General features: G+C 42.9%; 1 protein-coding gene across 20 annotated transcripts in view; it reads left to right on the top strand.

The window, feature by feature from the left end:
- Positions 1 to 16,752, top strand: part of Kalrn (kalirin RhoGEF kinase) — a 598,249-nt gene that overhangs the window by 491,451 nt on the left and 90,046 nt on the right. For 7 of the 20 annotated variants that reach the window (XM_090345162.1, XM_090345153.1, XM_090345208.1 and 4 more), the window contains exon 1: positions 3,247 to 3,434. The exons of the other annotated variants lie outside the window; for them this stretch is intronic. In XM_090345162.1, the coding sequence (XP_090201288.1) occupies positions 3,350 to 3,434 (85 nt within the window). In that variant the 5' untranslated portion in view covers positions 3,247 to 3,349. Of the gene's footprint in view, positions 1 to 3,246; positions 3,435 to 16,752 lie in introns of those variants that run through there. 20 annotated transcript variants of the gene reach the window in all.

Raw genomic sequence — 16,752 nt, 5'->3', positions numbered from 1 at the left:
TACTAGTAGCTCTACCTCTCTGTCCCTGTAAACCATTCTGGGGGTGGGGGAGACACTGGATCCTCTCTGTGCTCTCAATCTCCTTACCAATATTCCCCTCCCCACCTTGGACCTGCTCTACACCAGAAGGGAATCAGTGGTCAGTACTGAAAACAGAGGGTGTTGGATAGGATAAGTTAGGGCTTAACACTCTGGGGGTGAGATAGCCAGAAAAGACAGGCAGGTATCAGGTGGGCAAGGGTGTAGAGAAATACATGTGATTGTCTTTGTCTCTCTGCTGTACAACACTGAAGCAACTGTGTCTCCTAGAATTGAGCGTATTGTTTTTCTTTATCTTTTCTCTAGGAACATGTTTGACCAAGTTTATATTATATTTACCATAATAATTTACGTTGTGGCCTACATATAGTAGATATTCAGGCACCAGCTACTTGTTGAATAAATGTTCAGAGCATGTCAAGTATTATATAAATCTCATGGAACCAATCCAGATGTCCCTCAGTAGATGATTGGATCAAGAAGATAAAGTACTTAAACACAATGGAATTCTATGCTGCCATCAGAACAAATGACATTGCCCCACTTGTAAGGAAATGGAAAGACTTGGAAAAACTCATATTAAGTGAAGTAAGCCAGACCCAAAGGAACTTAGGCTCAGTGGTTTCTCTCATTTGTAATACTTAGCACACATCTAGGACTCTCCTAGCAGAGGATTACAATAGCTCAAAACCTAGGTACATAAGGTCATATAAGATGAGGCTAAATGAAAGGATCTCTAGGATATGGAAACAAGAGCTTTATCTTGTGTGATTGTTGTTCTTAATGTACTATGTTATTTCTCTTCTCTTTTTCTGCCCTTCAGTTAATCTCATATTGTTACTATATCTGACTTTGTTACCTGGCATATTGTATATATATTTATTTGTTTAATTGAAATAGGAAAAGGAAGGAGGGAAACAAGATGATTGGATGGGGTGAGGGGAAGGAAGTAGGAATAAAAATATGAGAAGGGGTATCAATGTGTGAGAAGTAATGCATATACTACTTGGCAAATGTAATTGCAACCCCTCTATACATAACCTGGATAATAAAAACATAAATAAGTAATATTTTAAAAATTTTTAAGAATTATATAAATCTCAACCACAAATGAAGGACAGAACTGCCTTACTTGGAGAAAAATTAACAATTCTTCTGATGTAAGCAATCAGGTGAATCACTGAGCAGAAATCTATACCTCTAGTCAGGCGTGGTGACTCACCCCTGTAATCCTAGCTACTCAGGAGGCTGAGATCTGAGGATCATGATTCAAAGCCAGCCCAGGCACTAAAGTCAGGGAGACTCTTATCTCCAATTAATCACCAGAAAACTGGAAGTGGCACTGTGCCTCAAGGGGTGCCTTGAGCTGAAGAGCTTAGGGACAGAAAAAGAAATGTATACCTTGTAGATGAAAATTAAGGAACATGCACTTGTCAACCAAAGAACATAATAGGAGTGAAGGTTGGGCATAGTGAGGCTAGAGAACACTTGAAGGAGGTTCAAGTCATCTTGGACAACATAATGAAATGTCTAAAAAAGGAAGGGAGGGAAGATGGAAGGCAGGTAGGAAGGAAGGAGCGAGTGAACAAATGAAGGAAGGAAATTAAAAAAGCAACAAGAAGACATGAACAGAAGAATGATCAAGGGACCAATTGTCAAGAGTTGGAGAAAATAAATATATTCCTACCAAGTCCACTGGAAGTTTGTAGTTCTCAGCCCTAAATTCATACTGAAAACTGAAGTCATATTTCAAAACCATAGCTCTGACTCAGAATTAGAATCTTGGAATGGTATTAGAGGGGAGGATCCCAGTTGGGGAAGAGGCAGTAGGGTGTACATGAGAGGTGCAGGTGGCCTTTCCTCTGCTCACTGGGAGTCAAACCCACAGCCTTCACTGGCCATGTTCTGTGCTCTACTTGGCACAGAAAGAAGGATGGCTCTATAGACTCAAGTAGAGGCAGGGTTGCTGTCTCTGGTCTGGACTCGGTAGAGGTGTGGGGAAATTTAATCTAGAAAACTCTTGTGCCCTGACTCTGAAGACAAATCACCTAAAGGAAGAAGCAGAACGTTTCTCCATTGATAGAAAGGCCAGATGCTGAGATCATGGTTTGGTTTGACAGAAGCTATATCTAACCTGATGAGCTCAGGGGTGGGGGGCTAGTGAGAAGGGCAGGGCAGTCTCATTGATGCCTTATGCCATGCCTGACATTGAACAATCCCTTGCCTAGTATATCTGCAGAATCCAGGGAGTCTTTGGGGTTCGCTGTTGTGGGGATTGGGGCTGAGCTATCAAATGGACTTGCAGGTAGGAAAGAACAAAGTGTAATGTGTAAAATGGATTTAGGCAGCTGGTGTCTCAAGACAAACTGTCATAAATAAGAGTGAGACTTAGCCATTGTGTAATATAAGAGCAATCTAAAGATACCACTATAGCTCAAGTGTTTTCAGCCTAACATTCAGAAATTAAAGGCTTATCCAAAACAGGCATGCATTTCTTTTTTGTTAAGTCCAAGGATAGGTACAGCTTTGGAGAAAAGCACCTTCTTTTTCAGGTGATGTCATTAAAGTCTCAATGTCTGTGTTCTCACGTACTCCCTTCCCCCTTCTCTGCTCTCCATCCCCCTCAAAAAAGTGAAATTACTAGTTAAGGTCAAACATTTGTGGGTGTCGGCAGCCTAACATTGAACTTTGCTCTTTTGAGGGCAAACAAAATGCTTTTACACATCCCTCTGGTCCGGAAACTGATAAAGAAGGAGGCACAATTATCATGACTAGTCGTATGCCTTGAACGGAAGGAAAGGAAATGGTTGGGTGCAATATTTTAATAGATGGTGATGGGGAGTGAGGGGGGAGGAAAGGCCAACCTATTAGAAAGACATTACTCAGCTCCTTTCCCACCTCTTTGACCCCATTTAGTTGTATATTTTCAGCCAAGCTGATTATTATTGTGAGCTCTGAGAAGAGAAAGTTGTCCAGTGTTTTGTGCCGGGGGCTCGGTGTGACCATCCTCCCAGCGCGGGCTAGGTCCCCACCGCCACGCGCAGCAGCATTGCGTAAGGTCCTGCGCGGCCGCTGGCTGGGTCCCCAGCAAACAGCTGGACCTTGGAACTCCGCCCTCCGTAGGCCCTCCCCCGCCACCAGGCCCTCCCCGCCTCTTCTAGGTGGCCAGGCTGGGAGAAAGTCGGTTCGTGGCAGCGGAGCAGGACTGGCGCGCTGGCTCCCGGAGTGGCGCTAAAGTTTTCTCCGCTGCGCTCGAGCTCACCCGGGCTGGCGCCCGGGCCATGCGGGAGCGCTGGGAACGCGCAGGAGCATGAAGGGCGGCGATCGGGCGTACTCCCGAGGCCCCTCTTTGGGGTGGCTCTTGGCTAAGTGCTGCTGTTGCTTCCCTTGCAGAGGTGAGTGGCTGTGGGCGTTGGTCCCTCTGAGAGGAGAGCCAGCTCGGAGGGGCTGAGAGCGGGGCGAAGAGGCGGCTGGGGCTGGAGGAGGTGGGGTGGGGAGAGGGCGCAGGGCGAGCCGTATTGGTGGTGGTTTTCCCAGGAAGCAGAACGCGCGCGATGTCTCTGTCTCCTGGGGAGATATTTTTATGACTTTTGGAGCTGCAGTTTGGGGACGCATTTACTTCTTGGAGACATTGGATGTCAGGGTGCCAGCCTGCCCGGGGCGCAGATGCGGAGGGTGTGAAGAGCGGCTTGGGGCTGAGTGTGGCTGGGGCTCACACTCCACTGCTCCTTTAGGTATGGATCTCAGTCGGGACTCCGGTGTGACTTCTGCCTATAGGAATGTGTTTGACACTTGTGTCTACACTAGGAACTATTTTTGCCAAGTGACAATTTTCTTCTGGGACTGGAGCTCGCTTTTCTCTGCTGGGACGTTCATAGGCCCGTGTGGATTTGCAGCTCTGTGCCGGAGTGTTTGGTTCTCATTAATTAACCAAGAAGTCTCTTGGTACCCAATTAGGACTGCATTTAATTACTCTGCTCATTTTAATGTCGTTGAGGACATTTGGAGGAAGTAACCAGTTTCCCCAAAGCAGCCTGCAAACCTTTGGGTGAAAAGGATCTGGAAGTCGAGGAAGGTTGCTGGATAGAGTGGCTTCTGAGAAACTGCTCATGTCACTCACTTTACCACTTCAGCGGAGAACCAGGAAAGAGAGAATGTTTTGTGTGATTAGGAGTGAGAACAGAGGCTCCTTCTTGATGTTTGCCCTTTTTACTAAGTTTCACAGATGGGAAGTCTGCCTGCACACCTCCTCTCCACTACAGCATCTATACAGAATCCTGATGCAACTTCTTCTAAGTGACCCTTCACCTTTCTCTAAGTCACACACATGGCATAACCCTGACAGATTTCCCCTGCTAAGCAGATTTATGGCTCCAAAAACTAATTAATCTCACCAATCTTGTTCTACATTGTTGTGGTTCATAATCTCAGTGTTAGATTTTCTGCTCTGCATTCATTAGGACATCCTAGAACTATGTGGTATCTTACAGGCCCACTTCAGAAGGAGTTGGCTGGGACCCTCCCAGTCTGATAGTGAGAACTGTAGGAATGTCAAAGAGGAGAAGAGGAAACAGGAAATGGCCAGAGGGAATCTGAGTGGGTGGGTTTGCTCTGAAGACTGTGTTGCCTTAAGTGAAGGATTTCCAGGCAGGATTTTTTTCAGAACCCATTTCCAACCCAGGCAAAATGTGGGGGTTTGAGCTTCATTTACCCCAAACCCTGCAGCTATCCTTTAGTACACAAGTGGCAGCCCCATTCCCTATAGGGTAGCAGGGCCAGGGTCTCTAAGGCCCTGGCTTTGTGGATTGCACTAACTGTCCCACAGTCTCAAGCTGTCAGAGGAGCAATGAGGAGTTGGTGTCATCTGGGGAACAGGAATGTGATGGGTGCAGGCTCTGTGGCTAGGACTAGGGCTCCTGAGGGGGGATATTGCTGAATCCAGAGCTGTAGCAGACAGTGGGCCCTCTGATGAAGATAGGAAGCTGGACAATGAGAGCAGCTCAAGGGAAATAAAAGTTACAAGGGTCTCTCTTCTCCAAGCATTACTCCTTACACTTCTTCATGGAAAAAGTGTGGAAATGGAAATCTGGGGCTTAAGGCTGACATAGATAGTAGAGACCTGGCAGAGTGATAACCTCTGGGGCATTCACAGGCCATTGTGGATTTGCAGTGTGGTGGGGGGTGGGGGAAGGCTACTGTGGTAGCTGTGGGGATACTCCTTGGTCTTCCTTGCAGTCTAGATCTAGCAGAAAAAGAAATGAGGCTCTCCCCTCAGCCTGAGGGCATCAGTTCTCTGGAGATCAGGTCTGTGATCAGTGCTCTGTTCTGCTTTGGCCAGACCACTCAGCCCTGTGAGAAAAGCTTAGGCCTGCTGCAGAGATGGCTGGAGGAAAACCCTAGAGGTGGCTAGAGTAGGTGTTCACAACTAGAGCCCTCTGCCTCCCTTCAGTAAAACCAGTTTCTCTGGTCTTTCAGACATACAATTGAAAGGCAGCCTCCCCACTCCAGGGCTTTAAAAAAAAAAAAGCAGCTATTTGTTTGGTCTCTATACCTGCTCCTAAAGGCAGTTGGCTTTCTATATTGCCTGTGCAGTTTCCTTCCAAGCTTATGGATCAGAGCCCACTGCTGTGAATCCTGGCTACTTGGCCTCCAGTCTTTTGACCTTTAAGGTTATTAAAGGATGCTTTCCTAAAACCTAAAGAGAGAGGCACAAAAGTTCAAAGGACCAAGAAGCAGAATGTGTGTGTGTGTGTGTGTGTGTGTGTGTGTGTGTGTGTGTGTGTGTGTGTGTGTGTGTGTGTGTGTGTTGGTACTGGGGCTTGAACTCAGAGCCTTGCCCTCTCCTTTGGCTTTTTTCACTCAGTGGTGACACTCTAACACTTGAGCCACAGCTCTACTTCCAGTCATTTGCTAGCTAATTGGAGATAAGAGTCTTGGATTTGTCTGATATGACTGCTGGAATTTCTTTGGAGAATCTTAAATGGCTATAATGGTTATCATTGAGATTTAAGTGTCAAAGATTCAGTGGCAGTACCATGGTGGCCTGTAAATATCACCTCTGGTGGAAAACTATAATTCAGTCGAGCTTGTTTTTTATTTGGAAAGTGGATTTCTTTTCTTTCTTTCTTTGGTTCTCTTGAGTTTGGGAATAATAAAAGGGTTTGAGGAAAGGTAGTCTACTTTGACATGGGTATTCAAGGAGGAGAAATCTGAAAAGCAAGAGTAGAAAGGAAATATCAGGTGAGAAGGAAGGCAGAAGACAAATCCATTTTCAACTGCCTCTTTGAAAGTGGGAAAGCAACTAAAGTGTGATAGATAATAGCCTGCATGTGTCTGGAGGAAGATAAATCATTGCTGTCATCCTCTATGGGGAGCCTGGGGACTGCTTTGGCTAGTCAGACTGTCCTATAAGCCTGAAGAAGTGAGGCAGTTCTAGAGACTAGTTATCTTAAAGTTTAAGAAAGCAGCTTCTTTCAGAGTGACAAAAACTATTTCAAATCACTTGGAAATTGCTAAGTTACAAGTCCTGTTGGATTTTGTAGTTTCTAAGATCATAGGGTCTATATGTTTTCTGACCAATTTTAGCAAGCACTTTGCAAGTGAGCTATGTCCCTGCCCCAATTTTAGAACCCTCAGTCAACATGTCTGTTTTGTTTGTCAGCTTGTAATTGACTTTGGAAATGTAGTCAAGAAACCCTTCTTTTGGGAAGCCTTTCCTGACTGTGCATGGGATTTTTTTATTCTCGCTTATTGCTCAATTGATGTTCCCTCCTGTATCTGCACTTACATTAAGAAAGTTCACTAATCTGAGCAACTCTGGGAATGAAGAAAGGGTCTAGTGGCTTAGCTAAACTAAATTACCTCATCAGGGCAGGTTCTGGAATCACATGATCATGGTCTTTTCACAGCAGGGATGGTTGGTTTCCTGCTTGACTGTAACTTAACAAAAGTGTTGACAAGACTGGGGGGGGGGGGCCAAGCATATAGCCCCTAAAATCTTCCTCATCCAGAATTGGTTTCTTCTTCACCTTTTTCTAACCAGAAATCTTATGGCTTGATGTGAAATTTTATCCTTGGCCTATAAATCAATACATCTCCTTTTATAAACTAAATTTAATGTGTGAAACCATAACACTAAGTTCCTTCAGAAAGGTGTTGGTAACCTTGAAGAGGTACCTTGTGATACTGTTGCTTACTTGAACTCAATATCTAAGGGGAAAAGTCCTTGACATCTAGTTGCATATTTTTTAATTTCCTAAACTTCTGAGGAGTACCTTGACCATGGTAAAATAATAATAATAAACCTATTAATTGGCCATTTGACATGTATTTGTTTTACCAATAGCTCTCTTTGCTTTTCTTTGCCTCCCTTTCAAGAATATACCCCATTCAAGGGAGAAGTACCACACATAAACAAATTCATATAACCCAAATCCTATGCTGTTTTCCTAGATCTGCCTCTCTTAACTAGTAAAGTGTGTTATCCAGTTATTACCTGATAACTTTATTGACTTCTGGTTAAGTTATCACATCCCCTAATAAAAATGGGACCAGAAAAGGTATAGGTCTGAAACCTAAGCAGAAGGGGCTTCTCAAACAGAAAGTACTGCTGGAAATTAGAATTGTGGGATTATTTCATCACATCTTTCTTTTCTGCAGGATGACTCTGAAGCCCACCCATTAGTCATGAGTCAAAACTAGGATTCTTTTTCAAGTCCTCAACTCCATGTGGCATGTAGCATGTAGTATCCCTTCACAAGCTGTACTGAAAAGGTAGAAACTATTCCCAAGCTCTAAATTTGACAGAATTATTTGTTGCTCTTAGGGCTGATTATGTTACCTTCCTGGTCTTCTTAAACTTTTCTGTTCCAAGAACACAAGAGTATAGACCAAAGCAGCCATTCATTGTTCTTAGTAAATATCTATGTATTTTTCCTCTCTTTCATTAATTCAGAAGATCCTTTTCCCCCTTCTTTCTTGTCCCAGTTGTTTTTGTCTGTTTTTGTTTTGGTTTGGTTTGGTTTTTAAGAAGCAGGGTCTCTCTATTACCCAGGCTGATCTAGAACTCCTGAAGCTCTAACCTGTCTCATGCCTCATTCTGCTCTTGTGGTAGCTGGGACCACAGTCATGTGCTACTTCACTTGGCTTATCCCTGTTCTTGATGTGTGCTCTGTCAGGTGGAAATGAATTGGTGAAATGCATTCCTGTCATTCCATCATTGACTGTCCCTGGTTTTTATGTAGCACGTAATGTTTTCATTCATTTGACAAATGTTTATGAGCTGACTGCGTGCCAGCCCAGCCCCGTGTGCCTAAGAGAGGATGGAGATCCTAATGGTGCTTACTCCACTGGGCTGTAGGGAGGATTAGTTAAGATCATGTCTGTAAAGGGTTTAGCCAGGCACATGCTTCTAAAAAGTGCTGCTATTAATGATAACAGTAATTCCAGACATATACCCCCATCCCCAGGGGAACTCTCAACTAATGCTTTGTGGGTTCTCTGGATGATAACAGTGGAAGTAAATGGTCTTGGTTCCAACTGTTGCCAGTGTTGAGTGTGAAGTTGTTACTGGAGGAGAAGAAAGTTTGCACTTCCTTTTTTTTTTGGTCAGTCATGGGGCTTGAACTCAGGGTCTGGGCGCTATCCTACTGAGCCTCTTTGTGTTCAAGGCTAACGCTCTACCACTTACAGGTCTTGAGTATTTAGTTGGAATCTCACAAGGGCTTTTCTGCCCAGGCTGATTTCAAATCCCAATCCTCAGACCTCAGCCTCCTGAGTAGCTAGGATTATAAGAGTGAGCCACTGGAGCCCATGAGCCAGCAACATATACAAGTACCCACTCACACACATCCACCCATCCACATCACTGCCAGCATCTTAATCCTTGCATTCCATAAAAAATCAAATGGAAGACTGACAAGAAGCCTAAATATCCCCAAGTTCCTTCTCCTGTGAGAAAACAGGAAGTATAAGAATCTAAAAATACCCTGAGATCGGTAGATCAAACTACTTTGGAGGCAGAGAGCTCAGTTTGAGGCCAGCCTGGGCATAAAGTTTGAGACTTCGTCTCAATGAATGGGAAGATGTGGTGTTTAAATTCCTATTATTTCAGCTGTAGGGGTCAGGGGCCACAATGGCTAGGTGCAGTGGCATGCACCAGTCGTCCCCAGTAACTCCCACCACCACCAAGGAAATGCAGCCCAGGATTGTAGCCCAGACAAGCTAGGACAAAAAGAGAGATCCTGCCTCAAAAATAATCAGCAGCTGGAGATTTGGCTCAAGTGGTATAGTGCCTGCCTATCAAGCATCAAATTCTCAGTTCAGTCCCCAGTACTTCCAAAAAAAACAAAAAAGTTGGGAAATAGAGCTGAGCAAATGTTCTACCACCTAGCTACATCATTCTTGAAGATCTGAATTATATACAAAGAACCTGAATTATATACAAAGAAAAACGGACAATTATTTTCTTAACTCGCCCTTGACTTCAGCCAGCAAACTGCTTAGGGAACTATTCACATGAAGTCAACATTTAGTGTGTATTCTTTATGTGCAAGGCTTTGATGGTTCTTCATCAAGTTCTATCATCTCCCTCCCCCCAGTTCTTGAATTATCTCTGTCAAAGTTCTGGACATTTTGCCAAAATTTGACCAAAGTCTTCCCACATAGATGAGGACAAGGGTGGCTTGGCTTCCTGCTGGTCTAATCAATGACTAATGGGGCATACCTTTCCATTTCTTGAGATTGGCATCGCTTTCTGCGTTATGCTTCCTAGAAGGAGGGGAACCCTGGTTATACCAGAGAGGCAGTTAGGTGTCTGCCAGGAGGATTTTACCAGGTAAAAGAGCAAAGCCCAAAATTTCTGAACAGGTTGCACCACATTCTTCTCATCTTCTTTGTGACTTGCCACGAGGAAACTGTCAAGTTGAAAGGAAGGAAAACTGTTTCTGCTCCCAGGGAAATCATTGCCATTTCCAGCTGCCATGTCCAGGGATTAGACCTGTGTTGCTGCTCTCCCCAAGCTGTTGTATAACAGGATCTCAGCACAATTTCAACCTCTCCCCATCTTTCCATTAGAGCCTTCATACCTGCTGTGAGTAAAGGGGAATTAATCTTCCCCTATTTTAAAGCAAGTTCAGATCTTGCGTCCGTGTCTCATACCTGCTGGATGCCTGGGAGCAGTTAACAATATTCATCTAGGGCCATGTAGAGCATGCATATCACAGGCCAGGGGCCACACATTCAGCCTAGCAACCTTGTCCACATGTGCTTCCTCAAGCATGGAGACCGTCAGCTTAGTGCTATTGAGGAGGTTTCCTCTCAGGCTTTTCTTGCTTTTTTGTTTGTACTTTTCTTACTCCATCTTCTCTCTCTACTCTTTACTTCCTCCTTTTCCCTTCCCCCAGCTCCAGGGAGAAAAGCCCTTCTGAATTTGAAGGAAGGCCACTGCTTCCCTGGGGAATTCTTGTTTTGAGAAGTTATAGAGCCCGGTTGCCAGTTGCTTTCTCCCACCCTTGGTGGGGGATGGGTAGAAGGCAGATGAGTACTTGAGAGCCATCTAAGACTTCCTTCCTGAGCTCATCCTGTTCAGGTTCCATGCAGTAAAGGAGGTGGGTGCATCTTTCTTTTCTCCTTGCTCAAGATTATGTTGCTTTTATTTCCTTTTCTCACTATTTTTTTTTTGTGGGTTATGGGGCTTGAACTAGGCCTGGGCACTGTCCCTGGGCACTGTCCCATTTCCCAATTTCTAGAGGTTAATTGGAGATAAAAGTCTCAAGCTTTTTTGTGCCTAGGCTGGCTTTGAACCTTGATCCTCAGATCTCAGCCTCCTGAGTAGCTAGGATTACAGGTGTGAGCCACTGTGCCCAGCTCTCACTATTCTTAAAGCAAACTGCTTAACACACACGCACACACACACATATACACACACACACATACAGTTACAAGTTAGACTCTTTAGGCAAACAAAAAAACTACAGTAACATAATCGAATCACCTAGAGGCACTTACGTAACCAATGACTGTTGTTTACCACTTTTTCATAAATTATTTTACATATTGCTTTAGAACTTGCTTTTTCTTCTTCTTTTGAACGTCTTCACATGTTAGTACATTTTCAGATTGTTATTTTGTGCTGTTAGTCTCTAGTGCTAGGGCTGGAGTCCAGGGCCACACGCATGCTAAGGAAGTACTCTGCCTCTGAGCAATATCAGCTGTCCTCTAGGATATTTCTGTGTATGTGCTCAGCCTGGTGCACTGAACTCAGGACCTGAGCACTGTCTCTAAGCTTTCATGTCAAGTCTAGTATGCTATACCACTTAAGCCAGAGTTCCCCTTCTGACTTTTTGGTAGTTAATTGGAGGTAAGGCTCTCACTAGCTTTCTTGCCTAAGCTGACTTCAAACTGATCCTCAGATCTCAACCTCCTGAGTAGCTAGAATCACAGGCATCAGCCACTGGCACCTAGATCCTTCGGGATATTGTGGATAGACTTGGTAACTCTTGGTATGAGTTTAGTATAGTGGCTAAAAGTTGGGGGAACAGATGTGAGGGAAGAGTTTTCACTAAGAACATAGATCTTCCCGGGATCAGATTTTTCACTCAGATTGCTTCTTGGTCTGGGGTTTCTGAGTCTCCATTCCCTACCTTTTCTTTCTGCATGGTAGGGTTTACACACAATAAACTTCCTCCTCTGGAGATAGTAAGCACGGTTACAGTGAAAGGTTTACACTACTCTCTTCTCTTAATCATTCAGTGCCTGCTAATTGTACAGTCTGTCTCACTAAGCAGGTATGAGAATTGTTCTTTTCTTTTTCTTTGACGTTCTTTTTTTTTCTTTTTCTTAATAGGTAGATAAGTTATTAAGCTGTTATAAGTAGGAAAGAGAATCTATAATTACTTTTCTATCTAGCAAAACCATAAATAAATAGGAAGAACTTTTAAGTATAAGGTAAATGAAGATGCAACTCCATTGTATAGAGATAACTATTTTTAACATTTTACAGACATTATTTCATTCTTTTTTCCTCTTTCTATTTATTTCTCAGAAATATAATACAGTAATGTTACAAACTTTCTTCCTTTAACATAGAAAACAGTTTCACTCTGAATGCATTCAGTTGTAGACTACAGCCAACTCATTTCAGATAAGGATTGTTAAACTCCCAGGGCCTTGAAAACTATTGGAAGCTTAGGTTGGACCCTGGTGGAGTTTTATATCGTGGAAGTTACAGGTCATGGCATTTGTTCCATTTAGAGGGCAGGTTTATCAGCATCCCATTGGATACATATTCCATCATGTATAAAGATAATTTGTTTTTCTTTAATCAACCTCATTCCAGGTTGTTTCTAATTTTTGCTCACATCTGTACTGCAGTACCCTTTCTGATAGTTGTCCTACTTTGTATCCTAGGAACACATTTTAAATCAAAGGATATCTAGAATTTGAAGACTCATTTGTTGTCAGTTACCCAGTTACCCCAGGTTCACACCCTTTGAAAGGAAGACACTGTTCTTTGTTTGGGGAGGGTTTATGAGAAACATCTTCTGGGAATTTCTTGTCTCTCAGACTGTTTACTTCTGTTTATACTTTCTGAATTAACTTAATTCTTTTTACATGCAAAAATACCCTGGCTGAGAGTATAATAAATGAATGCTTTTGATTTTTAGTCTGTATACTGATAAGCAGGGTATAAAAACATATCAATTTATTTGGTGGTTATTCTGGATTATGAATCAACAGAACATGATGATGAAGAGCTTGGAGCCTGTTCTTTGTCCAAGAACTGCCTGAGTGAATATGAATCCCTGCTCTGCTGCTTCTCTCTGTGACCATGTGCAAGATCCTCTTTCTGCCAGAATGCTCCTGACTTTTAAATATTGGTGCCTTCTCCAAGGATTAGGACATAATCAGAAATCAAAATGGAAAAAGGCTTTGCCCTTATAAATTTACAGTGTATATGTAGACATAGATTGAGACTCTCTGTCTCTGTCTCTATGTGTGTGTGTGTGTGTGTGTGTGTGTGTGTGTGTGTCTGTCTGTCTGTCTGTCTGTCTCTCTCTCTGTCTCACACACATACACACACTCATACACACATACATACATGATACTGAAAATGTCTACTGGGGAGGGGGAGGAAGGGGACTTTTGTTTAAGCAGTAGGGACCCTATCTGAAGAAGTAATGTAAGTACAAGAGTCTTGCTGCAACTACTTTTCTGCACCCAAAGTGGGCAGTATTTATAATCTGGGCAAAATTTAAAGAGCCTTTCTAAAAGGTTGTGCTAAATATTATAAGAGAATATAAAGAAGTATACTAAAAAGAACATGAGGCCTGATGGCTTTGTGGAAGGGTTTTTAGTTTTCAGTACCATGCATGAAGCTGGTTTGCATCAAGAACTCAGGTGGTCTAACGTCACTTGGAAGGCTAAGCTACGAGGATTGCCTGAGCCCAGGAATTCAAGGCTAACCTGGGAAGCCCTTAAGAACCCATTTCATCAAGAAAAGAAATGACTCCATAAATCAACTGAGGCACCTGTACTCTGTTCATAAAAGACCATTACTGAGACCCTTCCAGATTTACTTCCTGAGTCCCTGTGAATCTATTGTTTTGTAACTTGAGTACTTTCCTAAGTATCTTGATCCTGAGTTACAGGTTCCTATTCTGTCACTCTCCTTAGCCCTTCCCACCAAGACCCCATTCATGCTCCACTTTTCACAGCCCACACTACTAAATATGTCCCTATGACAAATGTCCACTGAGCCCAATCACTTCTCTCTGGGCAGGTTGCAGACCTCAGCTGTGTTTTAAGGGATATTTTTTTCAACCTTTCTAAGTTGGTTTTTTGTTTTTTGTTTTTTTGTTTTGGGGTTGTTTTTTTTTTTGCCAGTCCTGGGCTTGAGCTCAGGGCCTGAGCACTGTCCTTGGACTTTCTCAAGGCTAGAGCTCTACCACTTGTGTCTCAGCACCACTTCCAGCTTTTTTCTATGTATCTGGTACTGAGGAATCAAACCTGGGTCTTCGTGTATGCTAGGCAAGCACTCTACCACTAGGTCAAACTCCCAGCCAGCCTTTCTAGTTTTTAAGCCCCATTTCTTTGTGCTCTGGTTTGGAAATTCTAACCTCTCATTTTGACTTTGAGACCGTTAGCAGGCAAACACCAGCATAGCCACTCACACAGCCACTGTCCCTGCTCAGTCCCAGAGAGGTAGTCAAGTCTAAATTTAACCATGACCCTTCTGCCAGCTATGCAAGCCAGAACTGCAAGAACAAAATCAGACTTGGGTGTTCTCAGGGTATGTGTATGTGTAGGAAGGAGAGGAGAAAGAAGGTGAGCAAGGCTCCCCAAGGGCCTAGACCAGCCCTGAGGAGAAGAGTATAGTCATCCCAAGAGACTGTTGGACTTTGTCCTAGCTTAGCTGTGTCCTTTGGACCTTCTCAGATTCCTCCCACTATAAATTATCAGTGATGTAACTCACCGGAATTCGTAATTACTGTGGCTTCTTGCCAAGTATTATGCCAGAGTTATATGCTCACCTTTGTATCTTATTCCAGTCACTAGTCCCAGGTTCATGAATTACAATCTATATATTGTGATGGGTTGATGTCAGCTCTTGTTGAATTGTCTGACTTTACTCTTTATGTAGGTAGCGTCTTTTTCTGTATCAGTGCATAGGAAGACAGGACAGACTTCAGATCTTGTTAGTGAAATGGCTTTGCCAAGTCAGGTACTAAATATTTGTAACTGCAAAATATTGAAAATTCCTTGGTTTATGAAGCTGAGCTCATTTTGATTGTCATACTGCATATATGTCATATACATACAGTTGTATGTATAATTGTGATTGGCATCATATGCCATGAAATCCTTAATGTGACATTTTAGTGGAATCTAAGTATGACCCCAGAGGAATGATTTTCAATTTTCTATTTGTCTCTAGTGAGTATGTTGGTGTTAGTGTAGAGGCAAATATAGAGAAGTGGGTACCTTGTCTGTGTTCTGTTTTAAAATGCCATACTGGACGTTGAAGGGAGAAACCTATGCTTTTTGAACTGGGATTCTATCCAGAAAATTCCCATGTTAATACCACACATGGCCTTGAAGAGGAAACCCAGGCCCACTGGCTCTCTGGTGTTCATCTGCCACTTTTGTAAGTATAAGAATGTTATTTGTGAGCAATGTTCTTTAACTCAGGTAAGAGAGAAAGCATAGATCAGGAGAAACTGAGTACTCACCTTGGCATTGGAGCTCACTAGTTACTTGACTTCTTTATACTGTTTTCTTCTCCTGTACAAACGTGTGTGTGTGTGTGTGTGTGTGTGTGTGTGTACCACCCAGCACAGTTCCTGGCTCCCTAGCATAGAAGATACATTCAGAAATAGTAGCTTGGAGCACAGTATTCCTTCTGTTATAGGGTCATAGTTTTAGATAAGCCATTAAGTGGGATTGGGGGAGGTGGGAGTTAGTGAATATGTCTCAAAGGCAAACAGGTGTATTAACCTAGGCCTCAGAACTACTGGCCTGCTACCCAATATTTGAGCCCTAGGACTGTCCTTGTTTAAAACTAGTTAACAATTCTTTTGTTATTATTATTCTTTTACATAATTTTTACTTTATTGTCGTGATAATGTGTAGAGGGGTTACAGTTACATTCGTCAGGTAGTCCACATTTCCCTCTCCCAGTCATCTTGTTTTCCCCCTTCCCTGACCTATCATTTATGACACAAATTTTTGTTCTGTCATCAGCAATCAGTCAGAGCTATTTATATCCAATAACCATATTTACTACTTTTAGACAAAAACAAACTTGACAATTTGTTTAAATTTGGTTTTGCTTCCTTTAAGCTTTTAGTAATAGCTAAATTCACCTATAAACTTTCATACCTAGTGGAAAGGGAAAAAGACAGAAAACCCCAAAATTCATTTTCCTTGGGGCCATCTGCCCCAATTTGTATCATATCCACATCCCTGAATTAATTTGTATGGCTCAAAGAATGAAATATTCAGGTAGGACTCATCCCAGGGGTGGAGACTAAGCAGAGACAGGTTTTCAACTCACAAAACTATGAAGTTTGGGGTACACTTAATGAAGCAGCATGAAAATCCCTCTGGCCTGTGGTAGTGCTCAGGGACAACAAATGTGCTTTTCCAAAGGAGGGTGGAGTGTGTGCTCAGTGAAGCCTAGTGAGAGGAGTGGTTTGGGTCTTGATCTTCAGGAGGAGCATGCTTCACCAAAGAAGTAGTTAAGCACAGCATCTAGTCCTGGGTGAGACTCAAGTATCTACAGAAATGAGTAACAAATATATGCCATAAGTTATGGCATGCCAGTGGCCTTCAGCTTTGTTAATTCAGTGCACACATTTATAGGTGAGAAGATTGAAATGCCAAGAGATTAAACTGTGTTTCCAAGACATATGGCTACTTTCTCTCTCACTTACCCTGTAGTCCAACACAACTACAACCCTTGTAATCACGGTCATTGGGATTTTTATTACTGCAATAGAATAGACTACAGTTCTATATTGTGTCCCTTTAGCCATGGAATGGGATAGCAGATCCAGAAGCAGCTTTTTCTGCTGGATATGTAAACCTGGTGCCGCCAAAGCTCTTAATATAAGCATTGCCTGGTGCATACACAAACACTTTTATACCCTAAATAGCAGAGACCTAGAAATGTTTGTCTACTTTTGCCAACATCTGACTGTGATTATCTTTAAC

Source organism: Megascapheus bottae, chromosome 1 (assembly GCF_031878675.1).
Source record: "Megascapheus bottae isolate mThoBot1 chromosome 1, mThoBot2.hap1, whole genome shotgun sequence".
Lineage (NCBI taxonomy): Eukaryota > Metazoa > Chordata > Mammalia > Rodentia > Geomyidae > Megascapheus > Megascapheus bottae.
This window is presented reverse-complemented; position numbering and strand designations above follow the sequence as displayed.